Here is a 19,741-nt window from a genome sequence, read left to right as displayed (position 1 = left end):
GAAAAAGTAATTGCCTTCTAAACTTGATAACTTGTGCCACTCTTGGGAGAAAGTGCGATAACTGGCACTGAGTCTTTCACAACAATGTGGAGGAATTTTTGCTCATTTTATTTCCCCCGAATTGTTTTAATTCAGTCACACGAGATTTTCTGGTAGAGAGTAAAATCCCTGGTTACATCAATCATGGCAAGCTTTCCTGAAGCAGCAAAGGAGCTCCAGAATATCACACTACCACCACCATTTTTGACAATTGTTATCATGTTCATTTTATGAAATGCTTTATTAGTTTTCCGCCAGATATAGCGGGATGTAAACCTTCCAAAAAATCTACCTTCATCAATCCACAAAATATTTTTCCAAAAGTCTCGTGGGTCATCAAGATGGTTTATGGCAAATCTGAGACGAACCTTTGTGTTCCTTTTGGTCAGCAGTGGAACTCTCCCATTTTTGCCCAGTCTCTTTCTTATTGTTGAATCATGAACTTTGACCTTAACTGGACCAAATGAGGCCTGTGGTTCTTTAAAAGATGTTCTGGGTTCTTTTGTGATCTCCTGGATGAGTCATCAATATAGTTTTGGAGTAGTTTGTTAGAAAACTCCTGGGAAGGTTCACTACTGTTCCATGTTTTCTCCATTTGTGGATAATGTCTCTCACTGTGTTTGACTGGAGTTTCAAAGCCTTAGAAATGGCCCTGTAATCCTTTCCACACAGATAGATGTCAACAGTTTTTTTTCTTAGCTGTTCTTGAGTTTCTTGTGATCATGGAATAATATGCTGCTTTTTATTGGTCGCTTTTTTTTTATAGTTTAGATGCACTAGCTGCTCCATAACATTAAGTTAGCAATCATGGGCCAGATAGGGGAAAAAATCAAATCAGACACATACGGACAGACACAAACATAACACAGAGGCCAGAGCTGCCAGTGAGGCAGAGAAATATCATGTAATGGTTAATGTTGCAGGAAATTACTCTATAGATAGGAAGTTATTACTGAAACCAACACTGACCATTTGGCAAGGCTTTGTTTGTACCCAGCTAAACCAAAAGTCTTTTCAGTTTAAAGAGCCAAATGACAGAAGGGAAGCCTGTAGCACATCCACGTCTGGCCACTGACGCTGACACACAGTCTGCTCTCTGTTTACAGACTGCAGGAAAAATCACTTTGTTTTAACTGCTGGGGGTTTTCTGCTTGCAATTATCCGAAAGAGGCCAGATATGCTGCTTTAGATCATGTGTCATTTATTTCTTGTTTGGCTCCATTGCCAGCACATATTGTTTCACTATGTCATAGAGAGATACGTCTCTGAATTTGGGCAGATCACACAGAGTGCACGCAAGATGTGGGCCGTATTGGACACCAGTGATTGTTACACTTTTTTTTAATGCAGAACAAATGTGCAAATAATGTGCGACAGCATATCTAACATGTCATTAATAACAACTTACCAGCCATTAAAGTGCTGTTTAAACACTGCAGAGCAGATGAACAAATCACCTGTAACAATTCAACTGAATAGTAAAGTAAGCCTGTTATTTAATACGTTCAATTATGAACAAAAGAATAAGAGTTTGTATTTCGTTAATGTTATATATATTATAATATTAAAGGTTTCATATGTTTCTTGTAACCAGTAGCTACACAGGATATTATAGATAATTTACTAACCCTGCATTTCACCAGTCTCTTAAACATATGCAACACCCATCGTTTTAAATCCCAGTATACCCTCGTGTCGCTGCGCCTGTGAGAGGAAAGCTGGCTCGTCTCCTGTTAGACCTAGGTATTGGTAAATGTCACAGCTAGTGGCTAATCCAGCAGGGTAAATGCCACCTAAGCCTTGTCACTAAGTCAACACCCCCCAACCCCACCCCCCCAACCGAACAGTTGATCGCGGCAACGAGCAAACCCATTTACTGCTGACTGACAGACTACAGCATGCAATCCACAGAGTCTCCCATCACAGCGGTCAGCATGCAGAACATTAGGTTTGCTGCTTGTCCCACAGCGCAGGCATGTATTAAACACCTCAGCTCTCACAGGCAGAGTGAGAAGCGAGGGTGTGAGCGACAGTAGATGGAGCGCTGAGAGAAGTGGTGGGAGAAAAAGAAGAAATGAAAGGAAAAATGGTTACATTTTTGTACATTTTACTTTGGGGTTTTTTTGTTTACTAGACACCTTTTGTTTTGCATAAACTGCTTTCTGAAAACAGATTTGAAATGGTGGTTTGCTCCTGGCACTGACAACAGACCCCTCTTTCATTATTTTTCATCATCCCCTCCAGAAATTGCCTCCTGCTGCTCGAGTGACAAATTATGCGCCAGATTTCCAGTATCCTAGATAAAGTATAAGGATTTTTATTGATTCTATTAATGAAAACCAAGCAACGTGTGACAAGCTTCCTGTGAAGCCACAGTAACTGAAGTCTACAGCGATGATGTAAATCCATGTGCCGTGAAGCCCTTAGAGAATACGTAGGTGTCTTTTTTTTTTTTTTTTTTTTTACCTTTTTTTTTCTCGCTTTTTGTTTTGTTATTTTTCTTTTTCAAACCTGAAACAACACCTGGACTGTGTTGAGTGTGAAACCATTTTGAAAGGTGTCTGCAGTCGAGCAACATGTTTCCACCTGGAGCTTGCAAAGGTTTGGCCTTACTTTGACACGCACTCGCTCCCACTTTGTGCCTCGCTCAGGGGTGAATGCCAGTATCCATGGTGAAATGCTCACAAAGCAGCGGATGTACATAGACATTTTGCAGAGCAACCCTTTTTTTGTTACCAGGTTATTCCAACAATTTTGTGTCATATTTCTGTCTTCAGAAAACGTGCATTAAATTCTCCCATTTAATACTTAAAGCACTTTCCCTTTCTATTTTCCATTTTTATGGCAACTTTCATTCACAACCTACTGTAAATCATGCAGTATCATAGCTTGGCTTTTAGTGTACCCTCTCCTCTTACACACATATCAAATGATTTATACAAAAAAACACTCTTTGGCAAACAGGCGGAGCCTGGACTGGAGATATCTCACTGATCAAAATAAATGTCATCCATTCAGGAAGGATAAATTTACTAAATCCCTGCAGACTACATGTGGTCCACAGCACACTCCTTGAGGTCACCAATCTGCATAAAACATACGTAACTCTTTCAAAGTCTGACAGTGGTGCAACTCAATCTGCCTGATAAACACAGAAGGGCAGAAAGAGGAGATGAGAAGAATGATTGACAGAGGTGGAGAAGCAATCAATTTGGGAGTGATGGAGTGAGAAATGACGGTGACAGCAGCTGCACTGGGTCCGACACTTTAATTTGATCTATTTATATGATCATCTGAGATCAGTATGAAGTGCAGTTAGGAGATACAGTGAGAATATTAACCAGAGAGAAAGAACGGCCTGATTTGAAGGAGTGATTGACATGTTGTGGGGGAAAGAAAATATCTTAGTTTGCTGCATATAATATATGAAACACATCTGCTGCCAGGCTCGGGAGACACAAGCCACCTTACATTGATCTGTACTTGTTAGATATGCCCTCAGTGGGCTTGTAATTTGAAGTGTTCTAATTCAGCCTCAGTTTGAAATTACTTACCACTGGGAGGTGTAAAAGATCGCGTGTAATGATGGGAATGATTGAGGGAGAGGCAAATCAGTCATCATCGCCTACAATGCACTACAGTTTAAAGTCTTATAAAAGGGGTACAGGTATCTGTCATTTATATAAAAGTATACTGACACTATGCTGCTCACAAACACACACACAAACACACACACACACACAAGCGTAGGCACATGTGGCAAAACCACCTCATCCAAACACAGAAACACTGACAAATTCTGAGGAGTGAAGATTGATAATGTCTGTGAAGGTTCTCAGTCATCCAGGTCATTGTAGTCTAAGGAGCTTGGAAAGAAAAGCGTCTGGACTTCTTTGAGTTGCTTGAAGACGTTTCACCTCTCATCCGAGAAGCTTCTTCAGTTCTAAGGTCAAATGGTGGAGAGTCCCAGATTTAAACCCAGTGGGAGTTTCCCCCCAAAGAGGGACAAAGGACCCCCTGATGATCCTCTACCTAATCACATGAGCCAAGGTGTGAAAGCGGGTGTGGGTCCCAATCAGCCAGGGTTTCGGGTGAGCTCATTGTGAAACCTGGCCCCACCCTATCATGTGATTTCCCGAGGTCAGATGGCCCAGGATGTGAGTGATTAACAAATTATCACAGACAGAAGCAGAGCAAATCAGGATGAAAGTCTCAGCCACCCTCTCCAGTTCCAAAGTCCCTCCATCTAACCTCACATTACAAGAAAAGAAGGCCGTCGCTTCCCTGAGCAAAGACCACAACATCACTATATTACCAGCTGATAAGGGAAGGTGCACTGTCCTAAACACAATGGATTACCACACAAAGATCACTACTCTCCTCAGTGACAACAATACCTACGAAGCCTTAAAGCGAGACCCCACAATGTAATGTAGCAGCTGGAAACAGGACAGGAAATTGCAAGTGTGATGATGCACTCAAATGTCCTTTTTTTCCCTCCAAAATTTATAGATTTACATGGGGGGTGGGGGAAGTCTATGCATAACAGGTGCTCTGTTCTCATCACAATTTGGATAAAGTGCATTAAAATGCTTTAGGACTGGGATGACCGTGAGGAACAGCCCTGATGTGACTTTTTTTTTATGAATAAATCCCCTGTGTGGCCAGGGTTAGATGTGCCTGTCTGTCTGTGTGCATCCTCTTTGATCTGTAATTCACTGCTGCTCTGTACACTTTTTTGCTTAAAATAAATAGAACCTAAAAAACCAGCCTTACTGTAAAAAAAAAAAAGTATTAATGCACCTCCATATACTTCCAATAAACTGCTAAGTCCTAAAGACTGAAATGGTATCAGACAGAAAGTGAGTTTGTCACCTCCAGGTAAAATGTTAAGCACAGAATGCTTTTACCTTAAGTTGTTAAAAGCACAGATTCTTATTGTATCTGTTGTAGTTTTAAGGACTTGAAAAACAAAAACAATCCGTTTTAGTTTCTCTGAAATCAGAGCTCATCAGTCCCATCACATCCCAATGAAATCAATACTACAAATTAAACTTAAGTTGGACATTGCATACAGTCTGCGGACGTATGCAATGCTTCAGTGCAGATAATAGCGCGTTAAAATTAAATAAAGAGACATTATGGTGGCACATTTCATTAAAAGATGAGCTATGTGTGTGCGCGCTCACCTCTCTGCCTCGCACGCTGAGGTATGAGGAGTGTGGACGCGTTGCCGCAGGCGAGGTTTGTTGCCTCCAAGCTCCCGTTACCCGCTCCGTTCTTCAGCGCGTCGACCTGCGCTACGACGCACTCGGGGTTGATGGATGTCTCATTTCTCACGTAGTCAGCCATGATTCTGATTTAATGTTCGCAGCGTAAGTTGATGCCGTATAATATTAGGAAAAAATTCAAAGGAATTCGAGCCTTTTAAAGTGTCAGATAACACTACTCTGCATCCACTGTCCATCACACTGACTGAATGAGGTATAAGTTGTCTTTTTCCCAATTTGCAAAAGAAAATAAAAACGTAAAAACAAAAAAACTAGATTAATGTCCTTTCTTTTATTTATTTTTTACTCCTTCTCGGTTACTGTAGATGTGTCTCAGTGAGCGTCGCGCGTTAATCGAGGGCTGGTGCGCACCAGGAGAGGTGAGCGCGGTGCGCTGCTGCGCTTTTGCCAAATGAACTGCCAGAGTCGCGGACTGCTGTCATAAAGGGCGTGTGGTTTGTATGCGTATGTGTGTGAGCAGTGGGAATAAGAAAAGCCTGGTTCGTTTTTTACGTATGTAACTCATACACGAACATATTTATAATAGCTTCACAGCTTCTCAAGAGGCAGCATTGTTTGTCTCGATTAAAAGAAAAAAAAAAAGTCGGGGTGAGCCATAAAATGAAAACCATTCATCATTTTTTGCAGCACCACGAGCCTGAAGCAATGCTGAAACATTGTGTTAGGGGAAAAGCACTCAGTTCTCTTTCAATATCTAAATAGTGACAGTCCTAAAACGCTTAAGACCTCTTGAACTTTGCAAAATAGTCAAGGATCTAATATAGAAGCAGCAGGGGAGATTCAAATGAATGAGACCTGGGTGATTACAGAGAAGAAAAGAAAGAAACACATGATTCATTGTGTTCAGGTTTTTGATTATTATTACTTTACAGCCGTCACTTCCACTTATATTTGGCTATTTGTTCCATAGTGTGAAGGTGCTTGCTGGTAATTCAATTAAGAGCGAGGACGTTTTCACCTTATTTAAGTGTTGCCGGACTGTAGGCTGTTTTGTGGTTTTTACATGCACGCCACCGCCCCCATGTGGCAGGTCTGAGCGGATTTTCGGTCCTCTTGTTGCAAATCTCTCTTGACTAACAAAGGTTTGAGCTGCAGAATATATCAGTGCAGTTTCTAAACGCTTGTGTGATAGACTTCCTCCGTATAATATCTGATGCATGATTATCAAAATCATCATCATTACATCTTTAACCTCTTCACTTGAACTGACTAATCTTACGTTATTAAAAATGCCTAATAGGTTTTCTGCATACTTATTTTGCACTTTTTGCCATGCCGCCTGCCCTCTGGCTGTGTGTGTTGTAATATTTTCATCTGCACTCATTTGATTACTCACTTAATTGCTCCTCATCAGCATTTATGGTTGATGTAGAACTCTCTCTGTGTGTGACTTGATTTATTTGCTACCAGCAGTTTCTTTTAACCATTTCAGCTTCAAGCCTTCCCCCAGCAGAAGCAGTTTTATTCATCTGACTTGAACATTTGAGAAACACTCGAGATCTATTCTGTTAACAGTCATCTGTGGAAAGAAGTGACAAAACACCCACACTGGTTATTCTGGCAGAACTGATAGTACAGTTGAAATCTCAGCAAAGGCTTTTGTTTGGTCCTGATCCTGGTTATTCTGTTGAATTTGTTGTGCCACTATTTTTTTTTTACCATTTTCCCACCATCTCTGTCACTGTCGGTTTCTTGTTTCAGTATTGGGTGATCGTGTTCTGGTTCCTGCTTGTGTTATTCCACCCATATTTGTTTCATTGTCTGTTGATGCTTCCTGTGCTCTCTTAAGAACTCCTTTTTGTTATGAATGTGCATTTCTTTTGGAAGTTTTTTGCCACCAAGAATCGCCATCACTTAGATTCTTTCTCTGGCTGAGTTTAATCCTCTGAAAGTAAAACTGAATGGCACCTGTGAGTGGTTATTTTTCCATGTGTTGAGATGTTATGTAACAAATAACCACTTTTATGAAAGAATGAACATGTGGGAGGAAACTAGATTACCTGGGGAGAACTCATGCAGACACAGGAAGAACATACAGTCTCCACACAGAAAGGCATTGGCCTAGAACCCACAATCTTCTTGCTGTGAGGCAACAGTGCTGACCACCATAACACTCTGCCGCCCTTAGAGGATTCTGGAAAAACTAAATGCCTTAAATGTCTTGGCCTTTACCTCTTTTATTGCCTGTACACTCATCCTACCCACACTGGAAGCTGCCTAACGCTTCAGGAGAATGGTTTTGGCAGACCGACCTAATGTCACACCTAAAACTGAACTTTGGGCTCATGAATTCACTGTCACATGGCGGTCTTGCCCTCTTTTTTCTTTTTTTTTTTATGAGGTACTTGTAGCTCCCATGGCTTGAAAATGCTTGTGCCCATTACTACTGTATACCTAGCTGTACTTCTGCAGTAACATCGTGTATCGAGTGCTCTTCATCATTTCTGAAAAGAACAAACTGGAGAGTGGGAGAGTGCGTGGTTTTCATTCTTATTTTTACCATCTTTTGATTCTACTTTGGTCTCTTTTTGGCTCTCTTCTTTTATTCTTTTGTATGCAGATTCATATCTTTGCTATAAAAAAAAAAAAAAAATCTAAAGCGCATGTGTCTGTGCCCTCAGGCAGTGTGTCAATATGATTTGATGTCTTTAAATAACAATATTGTTAAATGACAGAATGTTTTTGGTGCTAGAAAATCCTTGATAGTCTGGATTAAAGCTCTGATTAAGGGAACTCTTTCTTGTCATTTTATTGGGGTCTCATACATCATAGATGCTATTTTTAAGTCAAGTTCTTCGGTTTCATCATTATATTTTCCTGAACTAAGGATGAAATATGGATATACAGTAGTATCTGCCTTGAATCTGGACACATTACATGTCTACTTTTTCCCTAAAAGGTAACAGACACTGTGTCTTCAGTGCCACTTGCACATTTGTTAAGTTAAAATGTCACTGTTCTCTGAAGGGTGTTATTACTGGGAAGCCACTGTTTGCGCCCTGAACACTCAAATGATTTCCAGAAAAAATGGAGGGGGATATTATTACAAGCAGCTCATTTCCAATCTTTCTTCTGGTCTAATTAGCTGGCTCGGGCAGGTCATGTGCACAGCCACTTAGCCCAGATAAACAAGCCATGTGAGGATGCCAATCAGAATGAAGACAGAGAATAGTGCTCCCTGTTGGGCATCGTAATCGCATACTGGCATGACATGTTGATTACCGACGCGTCCCTGCTGATTAGGACAGGTTGGAGACAACCACTTCTTGGGTGGCACTTTGAGGCTGATATCTATGACTTTTGTTTAAATAATAAATGCATATTTTGTATATTCTTCTATAGCTATATTTTAAATATATGCCATTATGTTCCATATTCAATAATAACAGCTTCATTGGAAAATCCAATCATCACAAAAAGACAAAGTTTGTGTGTTTTTTGTTTTTTTTTCTGGCAAATTCAAGGTGATGACAACAAGAGCTAATGGATTATGAACGCATCAGCACTAAGCCAAGCTGAAACGGATTTCAGTCTCTTTCCACTCATCTCCCCTCAGGTTGTGGCTCCTAAACCCTTGAGATCGATTGTTCAAATATGGCTCCAAACTGGTAGTGTGTGTGCATGTGTGTGTGTGTGTGTGTGCGTAGTGTGTGTGTGTGAGAGAGAGAGAGAGAGTTATAATCGGTGCCAACCCATCAGCAGTAATAAGTGCCTGGTCAGGAGGTACGTACACCCCTACTGGGCATCTGAGTGTTCAGGTGCACAGGCAGAAAGATTGAAGTCTCCAGCACAAATTCTGCCATTTCCTGTTGTCGGTCGCACCAGGTTGTCACAAACAGACCTCGTCATACTTTTTACATCAGTATAGTATTTAGTAAAGTGCTGGCTCTCAAAATTGGTTCCAGGAACCCCCAGGGACAATGACCTCGTGTAACCGAGGCTTCTTCAAAATAACTTGCTTAAATCACAAATATTGTAGACATACAAACGAGAAGCATTAGATCAGTAATGCAAACCTCACTAATATGACACTAATATGATCCTTCACTTGCTTCTCACGGGTGCAGTGAGACATTGATCCCGAGTGATGTTAGGACCAAACCAGCTAAAACAATGTTAGTGCCATGAGGGGAATCCTTGGAATAGTTTATTCCCAGTAAAATGAGCTTTCAACAATAGATGAAAACAAAACAGCAGCAGTGTCTACTTTGTTACCGTTTACTGTACAAGAGGTGGAAGGTATTGAATACACATAATTCAGTTTATTGTTAAAGGTAAGTGCTCTACCATTGCACCAACAATTATATCCATACAGTAAAAGCGTGGAGTGATGTGATTCACATTTCTGTGGACTGTGAAGGATGGTAATGGATATCCATACATCTTTCCACCAGCAGGTCTGCACATCAGTCAATATACATTACTGTTGTTGGTGGTAATGCGCCATTAAAGGTAGCAGTCTGCCAAAAATAAAGGAGGAAAATTATATTGGGGGAAGGGAGACTGATGCCAGTACAAAGCATTGACGAAAAGGGTTTTCAACCAGATGTGCTTGTTAGATGTCGAATACACAGGTTATGTTATAGTAAAGATGTAAGCTGGAAATGAGACCTTGTATTTTCTTTTTTTAAGGGATACACACCTTTATGGATATTACCTGGCAAGATATTTGGATCTCATACATTTGTGGAAGTTTTAATATTACTCAGGATTTCTTTCTGCATTTATGCAAATTAAATAAATATATCTAGAGATTTTTTTAGAAGATGAACTTGCCAGAGGCAGTTTGGTTCTGTGCATACAAATTAATGTAATTTTGGGACTCTAAAGTAATTATTTCCTTTCAGCATGACATACACAAGGTAACTCTCAGTGTGTATGCACATAGTAATAAAATAGAAACAAAATTATATATAGTTAATAAGTCAAATAAAATAAAATATATTGTTAAGTATCACTAAAAATCTGAACATGTCAGGACATCATTTGCATAAAGCGCGGCGATAAAAGTTCCTTTGTTATATTGCGCAGTCTCATCATTGGCAGTCCACAGCACTCATATTTATTTTGACCGTCTACTCAGTGCTGAAAAAATTTCTGTTCAAAGGCACGGAGAGGAATTCAAATCTACTTTGTGGCCTCCCCAGAGGCCTTGAGAAAGAGAGGACACTACCAGAACCAAATTCTGAGTAGCATACAATAAAACATTTAAAAAGATATTGGCAACAAAATCTTGCTGCAGACACCAGTTCGGTAATGAATAAAACTTTTCTTTTGCAGATTTTGCCTTGGTTGTCACCTTTGTGCCATCGTATAACTGCTTTTTACATCCAGAGTTACGACCAGGTTAACAACAAACATTAAAACTTAACTGCGACCAACCCTATCTTGAATTTTTTTACACCACAAAGATCTTTACTAAAAAAATAAATGACCCCCTTTAATCCACCTGTTAGAAGACTAGCCAAGTCAACATTTTATCCTTACCATTTTAAGTATTGACGTGGGAAAGCGGTACAGAGGGGAATTTTTAACCAGTGGTGACACTAAGGTGGAATTTGTGAAGCTGTTTCTTGGAAAACAAGACCAATTAACCTCTGGGTCTTAGACTCTTAAGTAACCAATGAATGCCAGTGGGAGCAAACTTCCTGGACACATTTCTTTATACAAGTATCTAAGTTAGACCAACTGTACCGTTGACAGAATGGATAGCTAGTCCGGTGTTGGTCTGTCTCTTCATTATGGTACTGTGCAACAGTCTTGGCCCACAATTTCTTAATATTTTGCTTCCAGTGAGCCGGATGTATTAAAAAGATTTTAAAGTGTCTTGATCAACAGTTGTCCAAGTTTTTCTTTGGACGAAGGCTGCTTTCCATTTCTTTCGTTGAATCTATGAAAAAGAAAGCTGCTTGATAGGCATAAGAATACTATTTTTGCACCAACAAGGTAATTCCCATAGACCTATTACCTAAAAACTTGGTATATTTCAGCATGGTGTGCAGTGTGTCCTTAAAAAAATTGAGGAAACTGGACACTGGGCTAAAAAACTATCTGCAGCAAATAACAATATTTGAAAGTCATGTGGCTATGAAACAGAAAACCATCAAAGCAAAAACCTAACAAAGGACTTGAGACATGACTCTGGACCTTCAGTTGATCCACATACTGTTCAGTGAAGCCTCACCATAAATTATCTCAGTGGCTGTCAAGAAGGAATTATTGAGGAAAAAGCTGAGGTACGCCAAATTACATAGCAAATGAACTAAAAACAGGTGGAATAAGGTTTAATGGAGTGATGATTCCAAATTTTAAATTCTTGATTTTTCAATCACCATCAGTATTTACAGAAGAGGTCAGGAGAAAGGAACAAAGGCGAGTGACTGCAGCCATCTGTAAAACACACTGGAGGCCCATAGTGTTGGGGATGTTGTCAAAATTGATGGAATTACAAACACAGAAAAATACGCTCAGATTTTGATTTCACCATGCAATACCATTTGCATAACAAAAGCCACATTTTTCAGTATGACAATGACCCCAAACACACTAACATTGCAGTATAAGCATACCTAGATAGAAAAACCCTGTCTGTTTAGCATCATATACTGTATTTTCTTTTTTATTTCATTAAATTACTAGATATAGTCTACATTTTCCTAGAAAAAAAGGAAGTGTTGCTCAAGACATTTGTGTAGTACTGCACGCCTCAAGAGACACCATATCATCACAATAAAACCATTAGAATTAGATTTGAACATTATGACCTTGAGGGTGGAGTTTATGACACATTTGTTGAATGAGACTGGATTGAATGTGCCATAATGCAAACATTGCAGCTTTGAGGTGTGTAAATGTAAGAGAAACACCCACATGGGTTATCAGGGACGTGTATTGATAAGAACTTAGCGATTCCGATTTCATTGTCCATATTTATAGATTCGGTTCCTTATCAGGTCTTTTATTGATTCTCATTGGCTTCTTATTGGCTCCACTTTGAGAGTCACTGCCATCCCTAAGCACCATATCAAAGACATTACATTTATGCAAATTAATTGCATACAAGTGTTTGTGCCTGTTGTAGGCATTTCCCCTATTTGTTGTGATCAGTTCTGGGAGCATTACTCATAAAAAGTAATGTATTGCACAAATTACACAGAACACAATAATTAAAAGTAATGCAGTACGCTACTTAATTACTCACAGGGGAAAGTAATTTGTTACACTATTAAGTAACTTTCATGTTACTCATTAAAATGACCTGAAACTCCTTGTTTCATAAATACTATTTAACAAAATAATCCTGTAGGATGCATTTCCACACACTAACCTATCCTAATGAGGACACACGTGTGATCTTTCTCTTTCTCTTTTATTTAGGTATGAACACAAAGCTGACAGCATAAAGCAAAGATGAAAATCAGCACAAAAAGACTTTAAAGCGATCATCATAGTGATTCTATGTTAGAAACATGAACAGCAAGGGAAGCTGCAGCCTGATTGCTCATCACTGGCTTTGTTACCTGTTGAACTTCAAGGTCAGGCTGCTGCAATGGGGCCGGTATTTACTCAACTCAGCTTTAACATCACTCTGGATTCTTGGCTAACTTAGCGTTAGCATACTGTTTGTGCAGGTGCTTGCAAAGAGCAGAAGTTGTGTTCTGTCCTGGATGCAGTTTGCACTTAAACACTGGGCTCTCCTCCTTTTGTCCAAACTATAAACAAAATGTTAATATCCACATTGTAGAAACTGTAAAAATAAATTTCCTCCTCTAGGACACAAACTGAAATTAGCTTATTAGCACAAGTGCAAATGAAACAGATAAGTGGGCTCGATAGGCGGGCAAACTCAAAACTCAAAGTAACTGAACAACTGGGAACAGGTTCTCCAAAAGATCCAGCTCTTGGTCCTCATCTCTAGTGATTATATTTACATTACATGAAATGGCTTTTTAAGTACTATTTCATGCAAATTTATTGACCTTTTTGCTATAACACAATTTAGGTAATTCTTTGTCAAGTTTTAATAAGAACCCATCATTTTTTTTCTTTCAAGTAAAAATTAAATTATGCAATTAAATTAAGCATTTTTGTAGTCATTTCACAATACTGTGTTAGTGATTATAACTCAAATTTCACAATGCTGTAATAACTGTGTGTGCTGCAATGATTGTACATTGTTTTTTTGCCACCTGCATTTTGTACCTTTGACCACTAAACAGCTGACTGCCCACCTTGTAACGCCTCTGCAGATATTTGTGAGCCTAGAAACTGTTAAATAACTCAGCCTTTAGGCTAACCTTTGGCCTGTCAAAGTCCCTGAAGGGGGAAGGAAAAGGGGCGGGAAGGAGGAGGTAGACAGGTTAAAGATACATAGATAACAGCTAAACAGTAACAGGTGAGCTCTCCTTTGAGATTCAGACGCCAGGAGAGACAGGCTGGTGAGTATATTATAAACACTCAACTAAGCTGTATGTAATTTTTCAGAGATCCTGTAGTTAGTTAAATTTTTTCAATGTCACATTCAAAACTAGATCTATGCTATCTTATAAATTCATTTTAAGAATAATGGAAAATGTTGTCTTGTCTTGAGGATGAGTGTTTCTTGAGGGTGAGCTGTGTTGCTTGTGTTATAGTAAACTGACACAAGATATTATTGAGATTATAGACATAAATTTGTAATCTCAGGGCTCTTATTAATTAGATACCGGATCTATAAACAATGTGATCTTTAAGATGACACTTTAAGATTGCATTCAGTGCAAACATAAATTCTATACACTTAAATCTAGAACAGGTAAAAACTAAATGTAAAGGTATAAGGAATACAAACAAAAAAATTATTCTAACCTGCCTGCTTAAATAAAGTCGTTGTTTTTTTTTTTGCCATTATTTGTTTATTAAGCAACATTAAATGGCTGAATAAATAAGCCAGTACATGTGCACACACAGACCTTCCTGTATGGGAATAACAATCCAGCAAGAATTGCAGCAGAAGTTCTTATTGTTCATTCAAAGTCCAAGCTGCTTTTTTATGGAGAGTCATCACCACTGTCAGCTATGTTTGCTATTAACCATTAACTTCTGTTGCAAACCCAGCATGAAAGGTTAACTGTAAGATTATTGATCTGAAGCAACCCTCCTACTGGTCCTTAAGGTCCAGTAGTAGTTTCTACTCTACTTATATATTAAAAGAGGCAGTAACAACAGGAAGGGTGGCGGGAGGTGTTAAAAAAAAGATATGCCTGTAAGTCAAGCATTAGTAGTGACAGGTGTATTTAATGTCATGACTTTACCACTGTGATTGTCATGTGTGTGCTTTTCACCTTTTTTGTTAGGACATGGCTGGGTACAAGCCACGGGTGTTTACCCTATCCAAGAAACCAAAACAGACATTTGGCTTCTATCTGAGGGTGGAGAATGGCGAGGAGGGTCACCTGATCCGCTGCTTGGAAATGGGAGGTCCAGCTGAGCTGGCTGGCATCAAAGACGGAGACCGCATCCTCCGGGTCAATGGAACATTTGTCGATGAATGTTCGCATTCTGAAGTGAGCAGGATGTAGAAATACTGCAGTGCATTAATCAAATCAATAGCAACTCTTAGACCAGTTCTGCTGTGACAAGCATCTTTTTTTCCTGGACAGGTGGTGGACCTGGTGAAAAACAGTGGAACATCTGTCACATTTCACATTCTCGATGAATCCTCCTACAAGCAAGCAAAAGCCCAGGGAGTAAACCTTTCCAACCCTGGAAGCAAGCCAGTTGCCAATGGAGTGGAAAAACATCCAAAAACAAAACCCAAACTCTGCTACTTGGTTAAGTCCAGCTCAAGCTTTGGGTTTTCTATTCGCTCAGTTGAAGGTAAGGAGAGGATGCAGGGACTCCCAATTCTGAGTAAGTGTTAGAATAAAAAAGCATGGTGTGCAGTGTGTCCTTAAAAAAATTGAGGAAACTGGACACTGGGCTAAAAAAAAACTATCTGCAGCAGATAACAATATTTGAAAGTCATGAAACAGAAAACCATCAAAGCAAAGACCTAACAAAGGACTTGAGACATGACTCTGGACCTTCAGTTGATCCACATACTGTTCAGTGAAGCTTCACCCTAAATTATCTCAGTGGCTGTCAAGAAGGAATTATTGAGGAAAAAGCTGAGGTACGCCAAATTACATAGGAAATGAACTAAAAACAGGTGGAATAAGGTTTAACGGAGTGATGACTCCAAATGTTAAATTCTTGATTTTTCAATCACCATCAGTATTTACAGAAGGGGTCAGGAGAAAAGGCCATAGGAGGACAATTTATAGTAATAAAAGCCATTTGACGCTGGACAGTGGAAGTTTAGATTTGCTAAACTCAAATGGCTTAACTTTGGAAGTACCCATTTATATGACACTTACAGTGGTTCATAAGTTCCAGCTAAAAGCGTATTTATTTGCTAATAGAGCATTTCCTAATGCCTCATATGTATAGTAGTCAATAAGGCTTGAAAATAGTGGCTAAAACCAGAACTAATCACGATAGTGTTGAAGGGAGCTTAGGTATCATTACAGACTTCTGTCCAGCTATCTATTTTATTCCACTTATCCAGTTCAGGCTGTGCATGACCCTATCCTTGCTGTCCTCAGGCTGTTATATTCCAGTCACAGAAATAGTTAGACAACCATGCTCATTCATTATAGACTTTTATGTGATTTGCTTTGGGAGTCACCTTCCAGCATGAAGATTTAAAGACCTTTGCAAAGATTTCACTTTTCAGACCCGGACTTTATATCTAACTTGTTGCAGTGTTTTCTGTGCACTTATCTTTGAAAGGTATTTCAGTAGTAATAGATACAAAAAAATACTATCACAAATTAAAATTAGAATTTTGGTTAAACTTCAAAAGGGGATGACTTTTTTCTTTTTAGTCTGTAGAGAACTATCAAGAAAACTGTTCAATTATGTTTAAAAAAATTCCTTTTTTTATCATCATGTCTAGGTGAGCGTGGACTTTTCATGACAGAAGTGACCCCAGGAGGCACAGCTGAAAGGGCAGGGGTCAGACTCAATGACCGTCTGGTGGAGATCAACGGGGAAAACGTAGAAAACATCACACACGAAGGAGCAGTGGACAAAATTAAACGGGCAGGCAGCCATATCATGTTCCTACTGGTCGACGAGGAAACAGACAAGTTCTATCAGAAGACTCATGCAAAGATTGGCTCGTGGTTAGCCACAACAAAGTACCTCCCTCAAGAACCACGCATCATCAACATAACCAAAGGATCTGATGGATACGGCTTCACCCTTAGAGAGGAGCCCAATCAAGCAGGCATGATTATAATGACTATGTTTTGTAGATTATACTGTCCAAAGAAGGCTGCATTTTAATAATGTGCTCCATGACTCCATGCAGGACACTTCATCAGGGACATAGAGAGAGGCAGTTCAGCAGAAAAAGCGCGCCTGAAGGAAATGGACAGGCTGGTGGCTGTGGATGGCAGAGATGTGGAGAGCTGCCGCCATGAGGAGGTGGTAGACAGGATCAAGCAGAGTGGCAACAAATGTTGCCTCCTAGTAGTGGACAAAGACACAGACCAAGTGTATAAGCTGGTGAGCCAGGGCGCCAACATCTTGTCTGTTAAGTAATCCCTGTAGGTGGTCTAAATTATATCATGTTGTATCATTCACAGGGGAAAGTTCCTCCTCTGCTTTTCTTGGAGGACATGAATGATTCCAACTCACCACCCAGTTACACAGAAGCTGTTAACTTACCCATTCCTACAAGATCAAGCACGCCTGCTGCAGAGAGGAAAGAGGAACTCAGGCCTAAACTGTGTAAACTGGAGAAGACCTCAGATGGCTTTGGCTTTCATCTAAATAGCATCCAGGGAGTGTGCGGCCATTACCTTCAAAATGTAAGGCTTAAAATAATGTCCACAATTTGACCACTGATACTTTAAGCACAACTGATAAGTGATAAGACACACTGTGTTCCAGGTGGTGAAGGGTGGAGTAGCTGACAAGGTAGGCATGGAGGATGATGACATTGTGGTTGAGGTGAACGGGGTGAATGTAGAGCAGAGCCATCATGATGACGTGGTGAAGATTATCCAAGGCAGTGGGAATTATCTGGAAATGTTGGTGGCTAAAAAGAGCGTCTATGAAAAGCTCAAAGCTCAAGGAGTGCCTATCACACGCCAGCTCCTCGGGGAAACATCTTACGCTCAAGTCCACAGCGCAAAAACTCCAGAAGCCAGCAAGAAGGAGAGACTGGAGGAAGAGGAAGCAAGACCTACAACCCCGATTGAACCAGAAAGACAGAGGGTGAGAAGTAGTTTCTAATTGTTTCGAAAACATTCATAGTCCCCAGAAAATAAATACTGACTCTGAGTAGCCCCTGGGTTTCCTTTTAGTGCCACGGCGAGGTTTACAAGGTTTGGTGTAAATAATTCGATGACTGGATGAGAGGAAACTTGTTCAGACATCCATCTTTTCCTCAGAATTCAATTCAGTTTTATTTATATAGCACTAAACAACAGTTGCCTCGAGGCACTGTAAGGTAAAGACTCTACAATAATGCAGAGAAAAGCCCAACAATCAAACAAACCCCTATGAGCAAGCATTTGGCAAAGATGTGAAGAAAAAAGAACTTCCTTTTAACAGGAAGAAACATCTAGCAGAACCAGGATCGGGGAATGGCAGCCATCTGCTGTAAGGCAGACAAGACAAAGAATGAACTGTAACATTTATCTGACACTGATGATGACCAAATGCCTTTAAAAAATGTCATTCCCATCATCGTCAGCTGTACTCTGTGGCTGCTGTTTGCATGCTAACACACCAAACTAGGATCAGGAGCATAGTAAACATTAAATCTGCTCGTACTATAACCGCAGAATTTTGGCCTTGGTTATAGTATTTTCATTTGCTTGATTAAATACCTCTCATACCCTTTCTCAATCATCCCTGAACTAAAAACATACAGGAAAAAAGCTCATTGTCCTTAATAACGTCTGTGTTTTCTCTTATTTAGAACTCATCCGTGTCATCATCTTCGTCTACAGAAAGCATTGATGAGAGATTGTGAGGAGCGACCTGAAGGACCCCTCTCCTGATTTGGCCTAATTTGATGTTGATCTGTTTCTTTTTCTTCTGTTTATTTTAACCAGTCAGCTTGGCTTCTCACAAAGACTTAATATCAAAAGATTTTTTTAAGTTGACAGAAACAATAGAACATGAAGTGAAGACTTCAAACTTACTGTCAAAATCTGAATCATCGCAGAGTAGCTGCTTCAACTGTATGACATGGCTGAGAAAAACATCTTTGTGAATATCGAGAAATTTCAGGAACGTTTGCCCAACGATCCTTTGAACTGCCTTTTGATGAGTGTGTTTGCGGAGATGAGTAATATCCTTCCTACTATGACTAGCACAGCACCGAGAATGAACACAATATTAATACTGCCAGTAAACACTGCGACCTTTAATGTATTCTTGTTTTCTCCTGCTTTTAATAAATGTTCGAAATATTTAAAATTTAATTTGCTGTCTGATTTATAAATAAATGAAAAGTTTTTGAAACACGAATAAACAAAGGTGTGATCTGAAAAAAGATCAACTTCATGAATATCTTTTTGTTGGCAGCTAAAAACGGCATATTTGTCAAAACTTACAGCCACTTCAGGATGTGGATCACAAGCAGCATTTTGATCTTTTCATTGGAAGAAAAAAAGAAAGATCCAAGGACGGAGGCAGCTTGTGTCATCCGAGAAAATTTTGGCCTCGCATGGTTATTAAATGTGGATGTATACCGATAAAAGAAAATGATTTGTGCACACTCTGTTTAGAGGAGTGAGAGACCACAAAGTCTGACCCCAGTGGAGCAAGAGGTTCTGGTAGATGAGCATAAAAGCAGCAAAAACAAGTGAGGGATCTAAAATTATATGTCATGAAAAAAATCCTTCAAATGTGCTTTCATACTAAAACATGAGGAAAAAAGAAACCCAAAAGGTAAAGATATTTAAATGTCAAATATATATGTGTCCATTGTCCGATTAATGAGCTTTTCAAATATTCTGATCAAGCAAGCTGCACACCAAGGAGCTGAAACAAAAAAAGGAAAATACAATAAATTCAAATGGGTAAATGCTAACCTACTTTCAAAGCAAATGTGAAAAGGGGGAAATTAATAAAATATATATATTCAACCGAGAGAAGATCAGCTGGGTCTGACTTGAACCCAGCTGGAAAAGTCAGCCTGTCCACCAAAATATTTATCAGCTGATTTTCAAGAGTATAGCAGGTGGCCTTCTCCTTCTTTGAAAAACTGGCACGTTCTATCAGTGTTTTTTATTTTTAAAAAGGTAAAGTTAACTCACTGGATATTCTTGTTATTGCATATTCAAAAATATTTTCTTCATAATTATTTA

At 39.5% G+C, this 19,741-nt stretch overlaps 2 protein-coding genes across 2 annotated transcripts in view; one reads left to right on the top strand and one right to left on the bottom strand.

Moving 5' to 3' along the window:
- Window positions 1-6,428, bottom strand: part of LOC120717610 (cholecystokinin receptor) — a 32,326-nt gene extending 25,898 nt beyond the window's left edge. Inside the window, exon 1 of the mRNA XM_040005750.1 lies at window positions 5,229-6,428. Within this exon, the coding sequence (XP_039861684.1) occupies window positions 5,229-5,391 (163 nt within the window). The 5' untranslated portion in view covers window positions 5,392-6,428. The remainder of the gene's footprint in view (window positions 1-5,228) is intronic.
- An 8,234-nt stretch (window positions 6,429-14,662) lies between these two features.
- On the top strand, window positions 14,663-18,955 carry pdzk1 (PDZ domain containing 1). Its single transcript, XM_040005695.1, has 7 exons — window positions 14,663-14,875; window positions 14,972-15,188; window positions 16,309-16,641; window positions 16,726-16,922; window positions 17,003-17,227; window positions 17,310-17,636; window positions 18,346-18,955. Exons 1-7 carry the CDS (start codon window positions 14,669-14,671, stop codon window positions 18,397-18,399), a joined length of 1,560 nt encoding a protein of 519 aa, XP_039861629.1. The 5' UTR covers window positions 14,663-14,668; the 3' UTR covers window positions 18,400-18,955.
- Window positions 18,956-19,741: the final 786 nt, after the last annotated feature.

The sequence above is a fragment of the Simochromis diagramma genome, unplaced genomic scaffold, assembly GCF_900408965.1.
Source record: "Simochromis diagramma unplaced genomic scaffold, fSimDia1.1 OVJJ01000501.1, whole genome shotgun sequence".
Lineage (NCBI taxonomy): Eukaryota > Metazoa > Chordata > Actinopteri > Cichliformes > Cichlidae > Simochromis > Simochromis diagramma.
This window is presented reverse-complemented; position numbering and strand designations above follow the sequence as displayed.